General features: G+C 41.8%; 1 protein-coding gene across 7 annotated transcripts in view; it reads left to right on the forward strand.

The window, feature by feature from the left end:
* LOC308489432 (uncharacterized protein) overlaps positions 1-19,675 on the forward strand; it is a 36,189-nt gene that overhangs the window by 4,043 nt on the left and 12,471 nt on the right. For 3 of the 7 annotated variants that reach the window (XR_013992096.1, XR_013992097.1, XM_081030527.1), the window contains exons 3-8: positions 1,878-1,981; positions 5,198-5,311; positions 9,554-9,716; positions 12,201-12,265; positions 12,732-12,858; positions 17,909-18,022. Coding sequence is in view for 5 of the 7 variants with exons in the window: in XM_081030527.1 (XP_080886653.1) it covers positions 12,233-12,265; positions 12,732-12,858; positions 17,909-18,022 (274 nt within the window). In the remaining 2 variants the exon portion in view is untranslated. Of the gene's footprint in view, positions 1-61; positions 180-1,877; positions 1,982-5,197; positions 5,312-9,553; positions 9,717-12,200; positions 12,266-12,731; positions 12,859-17,908; positions 18,036-19,675 lie in introns of all 7 variants that reach the window. The other 4 variants (XM_081030529.1, XM_081030530.1, XM_081030531.1 and 1 more) reach the window with 4 other exon arrangements.

The following is a 19,675-nucleotide window of genomic DNA, read 5'->3' on the forward strand; positions in this document are numbered from 1 at the left end:
GGAAGGCCCCTGTTAATCCCACCTCACCTCCACTCCACTCCACCCCATTCCCACCCCCCAGTGTTACTGGATGTTGAGGAGAGAGAGCTGATGGTGACGACTGAGCAGCTGGAGACTCCAGGACCCAGGAAGCGATGGCTGGAGAGAGTGTCCCGGGAAGCAGGACAGCCTCCTGCGCTGTGAGCATTTCTGCTGAGCTAGTGGGTCCCCACGTTCAGTAGCTCCCTCCACAGAGGGATCTGTGAGAATGAGGGGTTTGGAGTGGTGATGTGGACATCCAGTATTCAATAGGAGTGATCAAGGTCAGCAAAGTCACAAGGTTCTTAGGCAGAGGGGGCAGAGGAACGGCAGGAGGAAGACAGGAAGAAAGGGGGCCTGTACCACTTATCCTCCAAAAAGAGTGGAATTTGGGGGCTCAGGATCAATGAGGGAAAGAGCTGGTCCTGGAAGGCACATAAATGTCTTTCTCAAGAGTCAGTTCTTACGGTTAAGGGAGGCAGCATGTTGCAATATGAAATTTGGTACTAGATGACAGGAAATTTAATTTTAATTAGATTTTCCATCAGCCCTCAGTGGCATTGTGGCGTTGAGCGAGTCACTTGTGCCTCAGTTGACTTCATCGGTCAGATGGCAGCAATACAGTTCATGCCCAGGTTAGGGAGAATTTCCCTCTTATTACTGCTTTCGCAGCATCCCAATAATTTTGATAGGGTGTACTATCATTCTCTTTTGTTTCTATGTATCTTTGGATCTCTCCTCTTATTTCTTCTTTGACCTAGTCGTCCTTTAAAAACATGTTTAATTGTGCCCTAGTCATACTTTAAAAACATGTTGTTTAATCTCCACATATTTGTGGTTCTTCCTGCTTTTTTTTTGCAGTTGATATTCAATTTAAAGTCTTGTGATCAGAGAATAATATGCTTGGTATGATTTCAATCTTCTTAAATTTGCTGAGGCTAGTTTTATGTCCCAATAGATGCATCTCTTGGAGGCAGCATTTGGTTGGGTTTTATTTTTCGATCCAATCTGCTACTCTGTGCCTTTTTATTGGTGAGTTAATAAGTCCATTTACATTTAGGGTGATTTTGATATATGAGGATTTCCTGTCATTCTATCTTTTGTTTTCTGGTGGCTCAGTCTCTCCATTGTTTCTTTGCCTTTTTGTTGCTATGTGTTATTTTGGTGTGGTGGTATTGTATGATTTTTTTCCTTCTGTTTCTTCTTTTTTTATGTTATATATCTCAGTTCTGGATTTTTTCTTTTTTTTTTTTTTGAGTGGTTACCATTAAGTTTATGTAAAAGAAAGTTTCATGTATACAATAGTCCTTTTTCTTCAGCAATCTTCTTATCTCTATTCCCCTTTGCAGGTTCAGACTTTTACTCTCTCCCCTTTTATGTTTTTGTTGTCACAAGTTATCCCTACTTATGCTGTGAGTTGATTTCTGAGTTGCAGTAGCAAGTTGTCTTTTTGTTCTTTTTCCTCGTTCTAAAATGTTTTTTTCTTCTTCACCCTTTATGTTACGTTTAAGTGTATACTGCCCTATTTTGTGTAGGAATTGCCATTTCTTGCTTCTGTCTATCTGTTTATAATGCTGCTCACGGTTTTGTATTCTTTTGATTTTTTTGTTTCAGGTCAAATAGCTTCCTTCAGTATTTCCTGTAATGTAGGTCATGTGTTAGAAAATTCCCTCAGCTTTTGTATGTCTGGAAAGGTCTTTATTCCTCCTTCACATCTAAGGATATCTTTGCTGAACATATTATTCTTGGTTCATAATTTCTTTCTGTCAATAGTTTGAATATTTGATTCCACTCCCTCCTTGCTTATAGAGTTTCTGCTGAAAAATCTGATGATAATCTAATGGGCTTTTCCTTTGTAGGTTACCGTCTTCTTTTCCCTGGCTGCCTTGAGAATTTTTTCTTTGTCATTAATTTTTGAAAGCTTCAGTACAATGTGCCTTGGAGAAGACCTGTTGGGATTGAGGTAATTAAGTATTCTATTTGCTTCTTGGATTTGAGGATCCAGTTCTTTCCACAGGTTTGGGAAGTTCTTGTCAAGTATTTGAATATACTCTCTGTTCCATTCTCCCTTTCTTCTCCTTCTGGTATACTCGTTATTCTTATGTTGCTCTTTCTGATGGGGTCAGAATGTTTTTGTAGAGTTCTTTCATTTGTTTTAACTCTCAAGTCTCTCTCTTCCATCTGTGTCATTTCTAGATTTCTATCTTCAATATCACTAATTTTTGGCTCCATCTGGTCAGCTCTATTACCTAAACTGGCTATTTCATTCTTCATTTCTTTTGTTGAGTTTTTTATCTCCAGGGTATCTATTTGGTTCTTTTTATTAAATTTAAATCTCTTCGGTAAAATGTTCATTCTGTTCTTTGGTTGTGTTTCTGAGTTCAGTAAACTGCCTATCTGTGTTTTCTTGCATCATGTTGAGTTTTTTCAGAACAACACTCTTGAATTCTCTGTCATTTAATTCACATATTTCCATGTCTTTAAGTTTTTTGACATTTTCTGGAGCGTTTTCATTTTCTCTCTGAGCTGCCTTGTTACATTGGTTATTCATGCCAATTAATGAATTATTATTTCTCTTCCTGGGCATCTGCAGGAGTGGGTTCTGCAGCAGATTGATACAAAGAGGTCTTTCTTTGGCTTTCCAGTAGGTGTTGCTGGAATGTTTTATTTTCTGTCCCGCTGCAGCCTTTTATTTTCTCTCACACTGTAGCATTTTATTTTTTCTTGCACTGTTCTGGCTTCTCACACAATGGGGGGGTTCCCTGGAAGGTGGGCTTCTCCTCTGTGAGCAGGTCGCCTGGGTCTCAGTGCACTCCCTCCATGAGAGGATGTGGAAAGTGATAGAGTTCTGAGCTTCTGAAATCCCAATGCTGCCCCTGTAGCCTGATGCAGAGCCTATATGTCTCAGTGGCTCTGCTTTCCCCCATAGGGATCCTTCCAGAAAGGGGTGGGCTGTGAGAGGTGGCTGGTGTGTTTGTGGCTCTGAGCAATGGTGACTACCAGCCCATTGCTGTCTTGCCCATAAAGTTCCTTCCCTTCACCGGAATTAGTTTCTCCTTGTACTGAGTAGTTCATATGAGTTAGAAGGAGCCAAGGAGCCAATTTAGGGAGGGAGATGAGTTCAGAATTGGACTGTAGCTCAGACACGTCAGGTACATAACTGGCATGAAGGTCGCGAGGCCATGTGGGGCAGCCATGTGATGGTGCCAGAACCATGTGAGACCTTGGAGTGAAGAGATGGGAGCATCATCACTGCACAGCGAAGGCAGCACGGAGATGAGAGGGATTAGATCGCGGTGCTGTCTGGGAAGGGAGAGTTGGGCTTGGCAAAGGACAGATTCTCTGAGAGGTGTAAAGGAAGACAGCCAAAGAGCTATGGAGCAGCCATTAACATCAGGAAACACCTTCTCCCAGGAAGACTGTCTGGAGTTGAGTAGGCTTTCAGAGAGCAGAGTTCCTTCTGCTGGAGGGGCTCAAGCAGAGGCAGCACACCCCCCTTTGTTGGGGTGGAGGGGTGAGTGGCATAACAGGGTTCAAGCATCACATGAGCGTTTTGGGAGACAGAGGCCCATTTGCCATGATTCTGTTCTTGGTAGGCGGGTGTGGGGATTGGGGTAGAGCAGGCAGGCATGGGAGCATAGTGGGGCTCAGTTCAAGTGTGGAAGCAGGATGGATAGGGCAGGCCCTTGTTAATGAGGTGGGGACAGGCAGTAGGTGGGTCCTGAGATGTCACCAGTGAGAGTTTCAGTCAGAGGCCAGTCATCTGTTCATGGAGAGTCTGAGGGACGAAGGGCATATGCAGAAATGAAGAGAGTTTGTTACAGGAAGGTGAATTCATGAACAACGTTCTCTGTTCCAATTTTTCTATAATGTGACATTGCCTTTTGTAATAGAAAAACCTTGTGTGTAAGTAGAAGCTGCTCTAATAGTGAAAGAGTTTCTGATTTGATGGTTGTAGGTACAGGCATTCATGGAACTCACGTCCATGTCCTTTTTTTTTTTTTTTAAAGATTTTATTGGGGAAGGGGAACAGGACTTTATTGGGGAACAGTGTGTACTTCCAGGCCTTTTTTCCAAGTCAAGTTGTTGTCCTTTCAGTCTTAGTTGTGGAGGGCGCAGCTCAGCTCCAGGTCCAGTTGCCGTTGCTAGTTGCAGGGGGCACAGCCCACCATCACTTGCAGGAGTCGAAACCGGCAACCTGTGGTTGAGAGGATGCGCTCCAACCAACTGAGCCATCCGGGAGCTCAGCGGTAGCTCAGCTCGAGGTGCCATGTTCAATCTTAGTTGCAGGGGGTGCAGCCCACCATCCCTTGCGGGACTCGAGGAATTGAACTGGCAACCTTGTGGTTGAGAGCCCACTGGCCCATGTGGGAATCGAACCGGCAGCCTTAGGAGTTAGGAGCATGGAGCTCTAACCACCTGAGCCACTGGCCCGGCCCATTTCCATGTCCTTTTGCCCTCTCTTCATTCAGTGCCCTCCTGTCACAGGACGCCCCCCTCCCCAAACCCTCACACTGTCACCTGTGACCTATACTCTGGCTCGCAGCCAGAAGACTGGCTCTGGGACATCAGGAAGCTCTTGTTTTAGGAGATAGTGACCTTTGAGGACGTGACTCTGTACTTCACCCGGACAGAATGGGCTGGCCTTTCTTCTGCACACAGGGCCCTGTACAAGGATAGTGAAGCTGATGAATTATGAAAACGTGACCTCCCTGGGTAAGGCCACTTTGCCTTTGAGACTCTGACTCATAGGACGGGTAGGGATCGGTCACGGTGTGAATCTCATAACCTTCTGTGTATTTTCAGGGGCAAACACTCTTAATCCATGAGCCCCAGAGGAGGTCTGGCAGGGAAGGAGGGAGGGATAGAGAAGCCTGAGCTTGTTTGGGTCTAACGTAGGTCTACCTATTCTGGTGAGAACACTTTCCACCATTAGAGGCTCTGCGCAGCGCACAGTAGGAAAGAAGTATCTTCTTTTGAAATTCATGCCTTTCTTCAACTCACCTAGTCATCTAAGAAGACTTCCATCATTCCTTCCCTGTGCTTTCATGTGTCTCCCAGGATCTCACTGACCTTTTATGGAGAGGTCACAGTTGCTCAGTTTCCTCTTGATCAAAACCTCTTTGGGCTTCCCTGTAATATGAGACTCCCCCAGCACTGTTTTCTTCCCCCTTTTCAGGATACCTGGTTTGTAGACTTTCCCTGATCTCACTTCTGGAGGAAGGGGATTTGCCTTGGAGCCTGGAGGCACAGGATGACGCACCTGCAGAGAACACCACAGATTTGTCTAAAGGTGAGCGAGGCAGGTTTAGAACCGGCAACCATTGTTAGATACATGCTTTACAAGATTTTGAGCACTAGCCTTGTGCCAAAATTATACATTTTTGTTTCAGCTCTGGAGGATACAAGTTATGTTAAGTGCTGCTGTTGGCATATAGGCAGTAGGCTGTGGGAGAACAGCAGAAAAAGGGGTTGGAGGAATTCCTATTTAGTAGCTCAAGTAACACACTCCTTCAAGGGCAGGGCCATTTGTTCTGGGTTCAACAGATAAGAATGGGTTGCAGATGGGGGTGGGGGAAGGAAGATAGTCTGGCTGGAGGAAGGGAATAAAAAAATCCAATGTAATTTCTGGCGTTATATAATAGCTTACAAAGGACTGGTCTCTGGAATATATAAACAACTCTCAAAACTCAACAATAAAAACAAACAAACGATCTACTTAAAAAATGTGCGAAAAGCATGAACAGGCATTTCACCTAAGAGAATACACAGATGGCGGAAAAGCACATGAAAAGATATTTGACATCATTAGCCATCAAGGGAATGCAATTTAAAACCACAATAAGATTTTGCTACACAACTGATCGTATATATCACTATATAATTGTGACGAACTTCATGGTTTGATATGCAGGAGAACCATTTGAGGAGTGTATTTTAAAATGGATATTTCTGTGGCCCACCTGCAAGCATTCATTCTTCTATCTTGTGTAGTAAGCATTCAAGAACATGAGGCTTAGAACTGAAAACCTAATCAGAACTTTCTTTTCTCTACTTCTGTACTGTTAACATGGTAGCCACTAACTCCATTTGCTTATTAAGTTCTTAAGCTCTTGACATAGGGCTGATTGAAATTGAGATGTGCTGTAGGTAAAAAATACAGGATTTTGAAGACGTGGTACAAAAAAAAATGTAAATGATCTCATTAATAGAGAGATGTTTCTTTCATGTTAAAATGATAATATTTTTGATATATTGAGTTAAATAAAATACATTACTAATTAATGTCACCATTTTCTTTTTACTTTTTTAATGTGGCCAGCAGAAAATTAAAATTACATATGTAGCTTGCATTTATGTCTCACATTATATTTCTTTTGAACAGCCCTGCCCTACTACAGAGCATATGCTTAAACCCCTTACGTAGCCAACTATTCATAAACATCATTGGTGTGTGTGGAAAGTGTAGACCTCAGAGATTGTGGCAGACCTGGAGTTCTGTCCTGGGAACTTACAACATGGGTACAGGAAACGGTTTTCCCACACTAGATACACTCATACCGTTTCTCTTCACTGTGGATCCTCTGATGCTGATGTAATGTTGACCTAACAGCAAAAGCTTTTCCACACTCATTACACTTGTAAGGTTTCTCTCCAGTGTGGATTCTTTGATGTTTAACCAACTCAGAACTGCTGGTGAAGCCATTTCCACACTCCTTGCAGTGATAGGGTCTGTCCCCACTGAATCCTCTGATGCCTGATCAGATTTGCATGATCACTGAAGGCTCTCCCACACTCCTCACACTGATGGGGTTTCTCTCCATTGTGGAGAGAATGGAGTTAATGAGGAATTTTTTGTTGAGAGCTTGTGCAGATTAAAAGTATAGCATCACCTTCCCTCAGCAAAAAACAAAAACATCAAGCTCTGCCCAAGTCTTGCTACTAAATAAACAGATAGGTTTCCATCATTCTAAAGACTAATAAAATCACCAACAGTAAAAACTCATTTTTTGTTTTATATTCAGATTTAATGGACATTTATATGATGTAAACATCCAGACTAAGCAAGTCTATAGAGTCAGAAAATAAATTAGTGGTTGTCTAGGATTAGGGGAAGGCTTGAATTGGGAGAGTGAACGCATTAATTTTTTTGTTGCTGCTGTAATAAATTGCCACAAACAGTAGCTTAAAACAACACAAACTTATTATCTTACAGTTCTAGAGGTTATAAGTCCAAAATGTATTTCACTCAGCCAAATTCAAAGTGTTGGCTAAGGACAGAATCTGTTTCCTTGCCTTTTCCAGCTTCTAGAGGCCACCCACTTTCTTGGTACATAGCTCCTTCTTCTAGCTTCAAAACCAACAATATTGGGACAAGTTTATCTCATGCTGTCATCTCTGTCATTCTCTCTTCCAATTAACCTCTTCCACTTTTAAGGATGCTTATGATTACATTAGGCCCACGTGCATAATCCAGGAAAATCTGCTATTTTAATTTCAGCTGATTAGCAACCTTAATTCTATCTGCAAACTCAATTCCTCTTTGACATATCACCTAAGGTACTCACAGGTTCCAGAGATTAAGACATAAACATCTTTGAGGGGAACGTTATTCTGTGTATCACAAGGAAAATGGGGAGAGAGTGTTGATGGTTATGGAGCTTCTTTTTGGGATGATGAAAATGTTCTAAAATTGATTGTGGTGATGGTTGCACAATTCTTTGAATATACCCATAACTACTAAATTGTGCACTTTAAATAAATGTTTACATTGTATGGAATGTGAGTTATATTTTAATAAAGCAAGTGTGTGTGTGTGTGTGTGTGTGTGTGTGTGTGTAGTCAGTGTTTCTAAAACTGAATTCTGTAATCTTCCTGCCTGAAACTGGCTCCTCTTCCTGAATTTCTCATCTTAGTCAATGACACTTTCATCTATCAGGGCATCCAATCTATTCCTATACAGCTGTCATAGATTGCTTCTTCTATAACTCATTCATTTTTTTTTAATGTCCACTGTTTTCACTTCCTAAATAGTTCTTTAATGCATCCCTTCTCAGTCCTGATCTTTCTTAATGTAAATGAAACTTTACCTCCAAGGAAGACAGCTTGTTTGGTCCAATGACCTCTTTTGCAGTGTAAGGATACCTGTGCACCCCTCCAAAACCAATTATATTAAAATACAAATAAATAGTTTAAAAAATAAATTTGTAGTGCATTAATATATGAGGTGATAAAAAATATGGTGCATGTTTTACATTTAAAAAGTTATTACACTAAAAGACACATTGCCATTAAGCCCCCTCAAAATACTACCCCTCGCTTTGAACACACTTATCCCATCATTCTTGCCACTTTCTGAAACAGTTCTGGAAGTCCTCTTTCGTGAGTGTCATTACTTCATCCTCTATCATGACAGTGTTCCCTGTCACACATCGCTTCTGGTAGGGCAACTTCTGTCAAATAAAAACATTACAGTGTGTTCTCATCCACCTTATTCACCGGATCTGGCACCGTGTGACTTCTGGCTCTTCCCCAAAGTCAAAATGACCATGAAAGGTAAATGTTGTGAATCAATTCAGGACACTCAGGCAGTCACAACAGCAAAACTAAACACACTCACAAAAGAGGACTTCCAGAATTTCTTCAGAAAGTGGCAAAAACAATGGGATAAGTGTGTTTGAAGCGAGGGGGAGTATTTTGAAGGGGAATTAATGGCAATGTGTCTTTTACTGTAATTTTTTTATTTTAAAGATTTTATTGGGGAATGGGAGCAGGACTTTTTATTGGGGAACAGTGTGTCCTTCCAGGACTTTTTCCAAGTCAAGTTGTTATTCTTTCAATCTTAGTTGTGGACGGTGCCAGCTTCAAGTTGTTGTCTTTTCAGTCTTAGCTGTGGAGGGCGCAGCTCGGCTCCAGGTGCAGTTGCTGTTGCTAGTTGCAGGGGGCACAGCCCACCATCCCTTGCGGGAGTCGAACCGGCAACCTTGTGGTTGAGAGGACATGCTCCAACCAACTGAGCCATCCGGGAGGCAGCTCAGCTCAAGGTGCCGTGTTCAATCTTAGTTGCAGGGGGCAGAGCCCACCATCCCTTGTGGGACTAAGGAGTTGAACCAGCAACCTTGTGGTTGAGAGCCCACTGGCCCATGTGGGAATTGAACCTGCAGCCTTCAGAGTTAGGAGCATGGAGCTCTAACCGCCTGAGCCACCGGGCGGCCTTATAATATTTTTTAAAATTTAAACATTTGCCATATTTTTTAATCACATCTAATATGTGCGTCTTTACCAATGTGATGAAGTGAAAATAGCTACAGGTGAGCCTAATAACGATTATAATTTTGAATTAGTGAGAATAGTACATATTTTGAGATTATCTGCATCAACTGTATGTAATGTGACATGAAAATATCTGATTCCTGTTGCTGACAAAATTACTGCTGCTACTATTGTAGTTTGTCGCCAACACATAACTAAAGGAAATGCTAGATTTCGGTTAGAGATTAGCGAAAACAGTGATAAACTTTCTCTCCTATTCAAGATCTCTGAGGATCCCAGGTTAAAAAGCACCGCGCTGGGAGCAAAGACCACAACCACTGAGCGGTGCGCTCAGCTATCCTAGAGAGGAAGCACGTGAGGAGGCCCTGGCGGCGCCGCCTCTGTGACGCCCATCCGGTCACGACGCATTTTGCGCTTTTCGGGAGGTGAGTGTTGGGGTTTGTCGCCTCAGGGTCCTTGCTAGGAGCGCGTTCTTTGTCCTTAGAGAAGGCTGTCGCCTTTGTCCCTGCTGCCCCGGTGGAGGGAGTTGGAGGCGGTCTGCGGGCCAATCCCGCCCTCCGTCGGGTGCCTTGTTCGCCCCATCCCGGGCAGCCTCTTGGGAAATGGAGGTGGTGGATGGAAAGGAGATGACACAGCCAAAAAGCCCTACCGCTCGTTGGGCTAACAACTACTTACTGAGCAGCTAAATGCGGATTCGCTGTTCTCGGTTCCCCGGATGCAGCTATGAATGAGGCGGGGCGTGGGTCCCGACTTCTGGGAGCTTTCGGTTTAATGGGAAAGTTAATTAAATCTGATCATTTCACCCCTCCTGCTCGTAACCGGGTAGCTGTGGCCTGTTGCTTTTAGGTCTAAGACCAAGGCACCGTGGGCAACGCCCTGCACGCTTTGGTCTCTTGCAACTTCGCCCTCGTTTTGAAGCTCCCCTTGGTTCTACAGTTTTCTTGGCCTATCACTTCTAGAACATGCTCTTGCACTTGCTGTCACTTTTGTAAAGATTTTCCTTTTAATCTAGTTAATTCCTATTGATTCTTGCCGTCTAGGATAGATTCTCCCTGGCGCTAGTCACAATTGTGATCTCAAAGTTATTTATGAGAATCTTGGATTAATGTGTGTCTAGTCTAGGCCAAGCTCAATGACAAGATGGATCACACCTTTTTTTCTCTCTCTACTCTAGTTCACACTTGGCCTGAAATAAGTATACTATAAATGTTTGTTGAATGAAAAAAGCATAAAGCAATATATAATCTCAAACTGGGAGACATATACAGGAAAGGGAATACTGTGCTAGTGGAATGTGTAACATGGGGACCTGACCTGGTCTGTAGAGGATGATCTGAAGGATGAGTTGGCGTTACCTAGGTGAAGAGTGGTCAGGCTGTTGGAGAGTATTTCAGGCAGAGAGTATCAATTACAAAGTTTCTAAGGTTGGAGAAGAGTGGTTCATACAGAGGCAGCAACAGGTACAAAGGTCCTGAATTAGCATAGTAAAGAAAACTGAAAAAATTGCCAGAGAGACTAAATTAAGGAGAAGGGTGCTACAAGATAAGGCTAGCAGGAAATTACAGCATGCAGTGAGTTGCTGTGGGGAAGATACTGGCTTTTTGATAGCATGTGACTGCTTAAGAATACAAAGTGTCTGTAGAGGATGATATAATTAAAGTAATAACCCAGACATTTGGCCTTTTGAGGTGGCCTTTCAGGGTCCTTTGTAGTTATCACTGGGTCCTAGAATGGAAAGATTAGCTAAAAAGATGCCTGCTCCAAGGTCCAGGAAAAGGAAGACTTACTGAGACTCTTTGGGAATGTTCTTGACTACTCTTATCTATTCTTCCATATTAACCTTAGAATCACTTTATGAGGTTCTAAGAGAAATCCTATTGAATTGTGATTGCAAGCAATTTAATGTAGTTATTGAAAGCATGGCTTTTGCAGTTGTGCAGCCGTGGGGATATAAAGTACAGCACTGGGAATATATGCTGTAAGTATTATAATAACTGTATGGTGTCAGAAGGGTACTAGACTTATGGGGTGATCACTTCATAAGTTATACAGAGGTTGCCAAAAAAATGTTTACACATTTTAAGAAACGATAAAACTGTTAAAATCATGCTGATGGTAATCACTTTGAGTACTTGTAATTGCAGAAGTCAAACGTGTCATACTCATCTTTTGTTATCGGTATTATTGAGTATTACAGTTTTAGTAGCTTTTTCCTTTCTTAAAATATGTATACGTTATTTTGGCCCCCTCTGCATAAATGTCTAATCACTATGTTGTACATCTAAAACTAATATATTGTATGTCGACTGTAATTTAAAAACTAAAAAAAAGCATAGCCTTTGGAATCTGGCAGATTTGGCTTGGAATCCAAGTTCATCCATACACAAACTGAGTGACCTTGTTAGAGAAAATTATTCTCATAGCCTTGTTTTTCTCATTTGGGGAAAAGAAAAGGTTTATAGGCTTATTGTGGGGACTGGATGAGAGGATTTGTATTTTTCATCCAAAAACATGATATTCTTTCTTTTTTTAACTTTATATGTTTTCCAGTAAAATTTTATTTAAAAAAATGAATGGGTTTCCTCTTGTTAGATTTTGCTTCTAGTTTGTTGGTGTCTTTTGCTTGTTTTGCTCTTTACTCATGTTCCCCCAGTACTCATGTCCTACCTAGGGCAGTGGGGATTATAGGCTCTGCTGCTGAGGGCAAGTTTCTTTCTTACCCTTTCAGAATCTGTGTACTTAGAATTCAAACTTCATGTTATGGTATGAATTAAAAGGAAGTACTCATATACCACTCATTCAGTGGGCATTTAGTAAATGATTGTTGCTATTATTATTGGCAGGTATGTTGGTTTAAAGGAGAGCCTTTGACTGAGCCAGGCTTACTCACTCTTTGCTTCTTCCCTCAGCTACTGCCCTTCACTGAGAGGAACCCCGGGTGATGGCAGCCATGCCCCTGAAAACCTGGCACCAGGTAAGGTTTGAGGTAGAGTGAACACACTTTGGGGACTGACTGAGCACTGGGGCAGTGAAGGGAGAATAAGTAGGTCCTGAGATGCCTCTGTGAGTGGGTGTCTGGACATATTGAAGCTAATTGTCCACTTGTAGGTGTAACAGTAAAAAACAGAGTATTGACAAAAACAGAGATTTTGCTCTAGGGAGGTTAATTAATGAGAGACTCTCCAGGGTTTTTGATAATGTTTTTTATCATGTTTTATAACAGTAAATTTTATGTTCAAATGGAGGTTCTTCTGGTAGTGAGAGAAGCTCCAGATTTTGGGTTGTAGAAATAGTCATTTAATGGTCTAACACCCAGTTCTTTCACCTTTTCTCATTAGCCATTCCTAATTGGACCCCTCCCTCATACTGTCCCCTGTGTCCCCCAATGTGGCCCTGAGTCAGAGAATTGGCTCTGGGGCAAAAGGAACCTCTTGTTTTAGGAGATGGTGACCTTCGAAGATGTGGCTGTGTATTTAACCCAGGCAGAATGGGCTATCCTTTCTTCCACACAGAGGGCTCTTTACAGAAGTGTGATGCTGGAGAATTATGGGAACTTGACATCACTGGGTAAGGTCACTTTCCTCCTCGGACTCAGATCTACACTTTCCCACTTCCTTCCTTCTTTTTTCCTTATAGGCCAGGGGTGCAGTGTGGAGAGGGAGGTGTTGTGTGTGGTATCCTTTACTGCGTGGCCCCAGGGCTGAGGTCAAATGACCCGCTCAGAGGTTGTTAGGTAGGGAGAGGCTTTGGATCATTCATTTGTTACTAATGTAGGAAATTGCTGTCCCCTAATAAGAATATATCCCATTCTCAGAGGGGCTCTGCACAGTAAGGATTAAGTAGTTTCTGTTGCCAGAGCCAAGTTCTCAGCTTGTTGCTATCCTCGCATTGTCTAGGGAAAGGTGTGACCCCTTTCCTATGTTTGTACATTTCTTGCAGGGTCTCACTAACTTACTACTCTTAAGTAGGAAGAGGACACAAATGCTCAGATCCCCCTCCTCCTCCTCTTCCTCCTCCTTCTTTTTTGATATTAAATATTATTTTATATTAATTTCAGATGTGCAACATAGTGACTAGACATTTATGTAGTTTACAAAGTGATCCTCCTGACTAGTACCCACTTGGCACTATACATCATTATTACCATATTATTGATTATATTCCACATGCTTTACTTTATATCCCCATGACTTTTTATAACTAACAATTTGTATTTCTTAATCCTTTCACATTTGTCACCCCACATCCAACCCCCTTTCCATCTATTACCCATCTGACACCATACATAGTTGTTATAATATTATTGATTATATTCCTTATGCTATTTCCCTATGACTACTGTGTAACAACCAAATTTGGCTTCTTAATTCCTTCCCCTTTTTCACCCATTCCCTGCCCTCCTCCCATCTGGCAACCATAAAAATGTTGTCCATAACTATGAGTTTGTTTCTGTTTCGTTTGTTTATTTTGTTCTTTAGAGTTCACTTATAAATGAAATCATAATGACATTTGTTTTTCACTGTCTGACTTACTGCACTCAACACTGTACCCCCTAGGTCCATTCATGCTGCCGCAGATGGCAAGATTTCATTCTTTTTTACTGCTGAGTAATAGTCCATTGTATATACCATGTTTCCCTAAAAATAAGACCTAGCCAGACAATCAGCTCTAATGTATCTTTTGGAGCAATAATTAATATAAGACCCAGTATTATATATTATATTATATTGTATTATACCCAGTCTTATAGTAAAATAAGACCAGTCTTATATTAATTTTTGCTCCAAAAGACGCATTAGAGCTGATGGTCCTGCTAGGTCTTATTTTCGGGGAAACACGGTATGTACCACCTCTTCTTTATTCATATTCAGGGACTCCCAGGTTGCCTTCATATCTTGGCTGTTGTAAATAATGCTGCAGTGAACATATGGATACACATGTCCCCTCAAAGTAGCATTTTTAGTTTCTTTGGATAAATACTCAGAAGTGAGATTACTAGTTCCTTCTTTGTTTCTTGGTATAGCCTTGTTTTAAAGTCTGTTTTGTCTGGTATAAGTATTGCTACCCTAGATATCTGTTTGTTTCCTTTTTCATGAAATATTAACATATTGTCTATCCCTTTACTTTCAGTCTGTGTGTGTCTTTCGGTCTGAAGTGAGTTTCTTGTAGACAGCATATGTAAGCGTCTTGTTTTCTTATCCATTCAGCCCCCTGTCTTTTGATTGGAGCATTGAATCCATTTACATTGAAAGTAATTGTTGATAGGTATGTAGTTATTGCCATTTTATTATTCATATTTTTGATTTTTGTTTTTTCAGTCCCTCTAAGACTCCTTGTAATACTGGTTTGGTGGTGATGAACTCCTTTAGCTTTTTCTTATCTGGGAAACTCTTTATCTGTCCTTTGATTCTAAATGATAGCTTTGTTGGGTAGTGTAATCTTGGTTGTAGGTCCTTTCTTTTCATCACTTTGAATATGTTCTGGCAGTCCCTTCTGGCCTGCAGAGTTCCTTTTGAGCAACCAGTTGATTGTCTTATGGGTACTACCTTGTAAGTAGCTAACTGCTTTTCTTTTGTTGCTTTTAAGATTCTCTCTTTGTCTTTAACCTTTGGTATTTTAGTTATGATGTACCTTGGTGTTGGCCTCTTTGGGTTCATCTTGTTTGTCACTCGGCATTTCCTGTGCTTTTATATCTGTTTCCTTCACCAGGTTAAGGAAGTTTTCTGTCATTGTTTCTTCACACATGTTTTCAGTTCCTTGCTGTCTCTTTTCTCCTTGTGGTACCCTTATGATGTGAATGTTAGTACACTTGAAGTTGTCCCACAGGCCCCTTAAACTCTCCTCATTCTTTTGATCTTTTTGCTGTTCTGCTTGGGTGTTTTCTGCTATCTTATCTTCTAAATTGCTGATTTGATTGTCTGCTTCATCTAATTTGTCAATTCCCTGTAATGTACTTTTCATTTCTTATTATATTCTTTATTTCTGACTGGTTCTTTTTTATATTTTTTATCTCCATTTTTATGTCTCCTGTCTTTGTTGAAGTTCTCCCTGAGATCATTGAGCATCCTTATAACTATTGTTTGGAGCTCTGCATCTGGCAGATTGTCTCCATTTTGTTTAGTTCTTATTCTGGAGCTTTGCTCTGTTCTTTTATTTGGGACATGTATTTTTTTTTTTTTTAATTTTAAAATTAATTTATTTGTGCTTTCAAAGAACACCAAATAGGAAATAGTTCATAACCTACAATGACATTTTTCAAATTTTCTTTCTCTGCTCCTCAATTATATCTAACCTGGAGCTATTTTAAGACCCTTTCTCTCTCTCTCTCTCTCTCTCTCTCTCTCTCTCTCTCTCTCTCTCTCTCTCTCTCTCTCTCAAACACTATCTACAGCCCCAGTCCCTATTCCTCTACTTCCTCCCTCTCTCAGGTGTATAAATATTCTGTAGATTGACAGCCTCTCTGACATAGGCCCCTCCCTCTCAGGTTCTGTCTCTTTCTACCTATTTAAAATATCCAGGAATAGAACCTACAAGGCTTCTCCTTTCATGAATAGAAGTGACATAGGGGAGAAGGAAAAAAAGGAAGAAGGTGCATGACAGACACACGTTAGTAACTCTTGTCCCCATCATGTAGAGATAATAAAATATACCTGATATGGTTTTTAAGATGATTAAGTAATACTGTGTATGTAAAGCACCTTGCATATGGCTGGCATACAATTTGCACATAGTGATTGGTTAGTAGTTTTACAATTTCCACTTGTTTCTTTTTTTTTTTTTTTTTTTAATTTTATTGGGGTGACAATTGTTAGTAAATTTACATAGATTTCAGGTGTACAATTCTGTATTACATCATCTATAAATCCCATTGTGTGTTCACCACCCAGAGTCAGTTCTCCTTCCATCACCATATATTTGATCCCCTTTACCCTCATCACCCACCCCCCACCCCCTTGCCCTCTGGTAACCACTAAATTATTGTCTGTGGGACATGTATTTTTGTCTCCCTATTTTGGCTGCTTCCCTGTATTTATTTCTATGTATTAGATAGGGCTGCTGTGTCTCCTGGTCTTAGTAGAATGGCCTTATGTACTAGGTGTGCTGCGGGGCTCAATGGTGCAATCTTCTTAGACACTTGAGCCACACACTCCAGATGTGTCCTTTGTGTGGGTTGTGTGCCCTCTGTTTGCCGTTGAGCTTTACTTGCTGTTTGCCCATCAATGAGAGGGATTGATCCTTGGGCTCATTGGTTGAGAGGACTGGCTATGACTACAGTGGAGGAGTTGTGTAGGGGCTGACCCTACAGAGCAGGATCTGCCTCAGCAGGGTTCTGGTGCCTGCTCAATCTGCCCTTTGGGTGTGTCATCCTTGGAGGCGGCTGGGTGATGCTCTAGCTCGTTTTGAAGCTGATCACTGGGCACGCCAGCCCCTAGACCACCTGGGAAGGGACTCACTGCAGGTCAAGTTAAGCCACAGCCCATGCCTTACCCAGGTCCACCTGGCAGGAGCCACAAAGCCATCCGCAGATGCCTGCCACCTGCACCATGCTTGGAAGTACCTCGGGAGGCTAAGCCACGAACCAAGACTGGCTGCTGCTAGTGCCGGGTTTAGGGCTGCTCAGCCAGAGTTACAGGATATGCTCAAGCCAGATGCTGCTTGTCTGGGTTCCCTGAACCTTTGAGTGACCGTAGAAAAGTCTGCGGCATGAGCCAAGGCAGGCAGTTTGTAAGAAAAAAACCACTGGAAGTGGTTTGGGTATGCCCATAAGTTGGATGGGGCAGGGTATCAGAATTATATCAGGGTGTGGCAAAGGAATTGTGTTAGCCAATGTGATGGAGACTCAGATATGGTGGCGTCCTGTGTCTGCACGAGGGTTCAACAAAGATACAATGGCTTCCGCCAGCTCCTCCATCAGGGAGAAAGCTGCCGCTCCAACCCTTGTCCTGAAGCCAGATAACTCACTTCCCCTGTATGTCCCTGTCACTTCTCCTGCTCCTTCCCCAGTGCTGCAGCTCAGATCCAGTGATTCTGTCGGTAAGTCCTTGTGCCATCCCTTTGAGAGGAGCGCCTGTGACTCCAGCTGCTCTCTGCCTCACTCAGTCACAATCTGCTGGTTTTCAGAACCAGAAATTGTGGGACCTTATCTCCCTAGTACTGGAACCCTGGGCTAGGGAACCTGGTGTGGGGCTGAGATCCCTTGCTCCTTTGGGGGTACCTCCACAGCCAAGATAACCTTCCTTATTTTTAGTGGTCACATGTGGATGTGGAATCAGCCCTTTCCACATCTCTGCCCTTCCTACCAGTCTCGAGGTGGTTTCTTCTGTATTTCCTTAGTTGTAGGGCATCAGTTCAGCAAGATTTCAGGCAATTCTCAATGGTTGTTTTGTAGTTTAGTGGTAATTTTGATGTAATCGTGAGAGAAGGCAAGCACAGCATTTACCTACTTTACTCTACCGTCGTTACCAGAATTCCATTCCCTCAGTTTCTTCTTGATCAAAATCTGCATGGCTTTCCAAAGTCCTGAGCCCTCTTCTGAGGATCTTATTCTTACTGAGATCTTGGGGTTTTCCTTCTTTTGATCAGGGCTGAAAGGTACCATTTTCTCACCTGCTTTCAGGATACCCAGTTCCAAGACCTGCCCTGATCTCACTTCTGGAGAGAGGGGATTTGCCTTGGGGCCTGGAGGCACAGGATGACCCACCTGCAGAGAGGACCACACTCATCTATAAAGGTTAGTGAAGCAGGTAACTGGCAACTGTAGGGCTTTACAGAACAGTGTATTTTAAAATGAACCATGTTGGAAAGAATTTAAATAAAATAGATGATTTCTCCTAATAGGTAAAATATGAAACCTTTCCCACCAGTTTTAATTCTTGTCAAGATAACATATTTCCACTTCATACATCTCATATGCAGTTCTTGAATCCATTGCTCCTTTTTGAGTTTAAGCATTACATACCTCAGTGACCATCTGTCCTTGGACAGGATCGATTTATTCAGGAGCAGTTTTCCACACTTACTGTGTGCGAAGTTTTGTTTAAGATGCTCTGCAGGATACAAGTTATAAAGACGTATGTAAACAGCTAAAAAAGATTTGTTAAGTGCTGCTGTTTGTATATAGGCACTGGGCTGTAGGTGCACAGCAGAAGCAGAGGTTAGAAGAATTCCCATTTAGAAGCTCAGGTAACAGTACTTCAGGAGTAGGCCATCTGTCCCAAATTTCACAGATTACAATGGATATCATGTGGAGAAAAAGAAGGTAGACTATCTGGCCAAAGGAAGGGAATAGAGGATCCAGTAAATCATTATGAAGAACTTTGCAGTTTAATGTGCAAGAGAATATTTAAAAATGAGCATATTTAAAAATGGATATTTCTTCTGGAGCCCACCTGCAGGTATTCTGTCTTTTCTAGTAAGCAGTGCAAGAATATGAGGCGTAGGACTCAAAGCTGAAGCAAGACTTCCTAGAATCTGGAGCTGGCAGAGTCTGTGGTATATCCCAATCCCCTTAACTAGCCAGTGGTGTAGATGAATGTAGTTGGTGTGTCTTAACCCACTGTGCATTGTGCGATACGTAGAATGCCAACTTTGTGGTGGACCTAAGGGCTCTATCCTATAGAACTTATAGCATGGGAACAGGAAATGAGAGAGCAGGCAAAACATAATGAGGAGCAGGAGCAGTCACCACTGCCAAAGTGACTTTGCCAGTGGAGATATAGGCCTGTAATTGCTATTTTATTTGTGATTTTATATATGATTTGATTGGCATGAAGGAAATTGAAGATCTAAAATCCTGTTAAACTATTACTACGTGTCAGGCATTAACTTTTGAGTGAATGAATTGAGTAGGGGATAGTGGTAATGCAGAAATAGAAGAGGGAAAGAGTGTGTGGAGCTAGAATTGATCAAGTCTTATAAAACTTGGCCATAAAAGGGGAGAGTTGAGTCAGATAACATTGGGAAGTCATGACATAAGAAGAGCTTTTTTAATTCATATGAATTCAGATCTGAGCACAGAGTCTAAGGTATCTTTAGAATATGTAAGTGGATGGCTAGATCAGGCCATTGAGAAGGCAAGTATAGTCTGAGATAAATGTCGGACTACAGGTAGAGATGAAGTGTACTCTACAGGGTTTTAGTTGAAATGACCCCCCTAGAGAGTAAAAAGGAGGGCTGAATCTTACATATTGAGGGATATTTAATTTTAAGAGAGGGAAGAGAAAGTAGACGGATAGAACGGGGTCACCAGGAGGGAACAGTGAAACTGAAGCCAAGGGTAGGAGTTTCAGGGTAGATGGTTTGCAGAGAAGGGAGTAAATGAGAGATCATAAAATTGAGGCAGCACGTTAGCTTCTTATTTTGATTAGTTCAGAAATGAAAGAAA

Source organism: Rhinolophus hipposideros, assembly GCF_964194185.1.
Source record: "Rhinolophus hipposideros genome assembly, chromosome: 21".
In the NCBI taxonomy this organism is placed as follows: Eukaryota; Metazoa; Chordata; class Mammalia; order Chiroptera; family Rhinolophidae; genus Rhinolophus; species Rhinolophus hipposideros.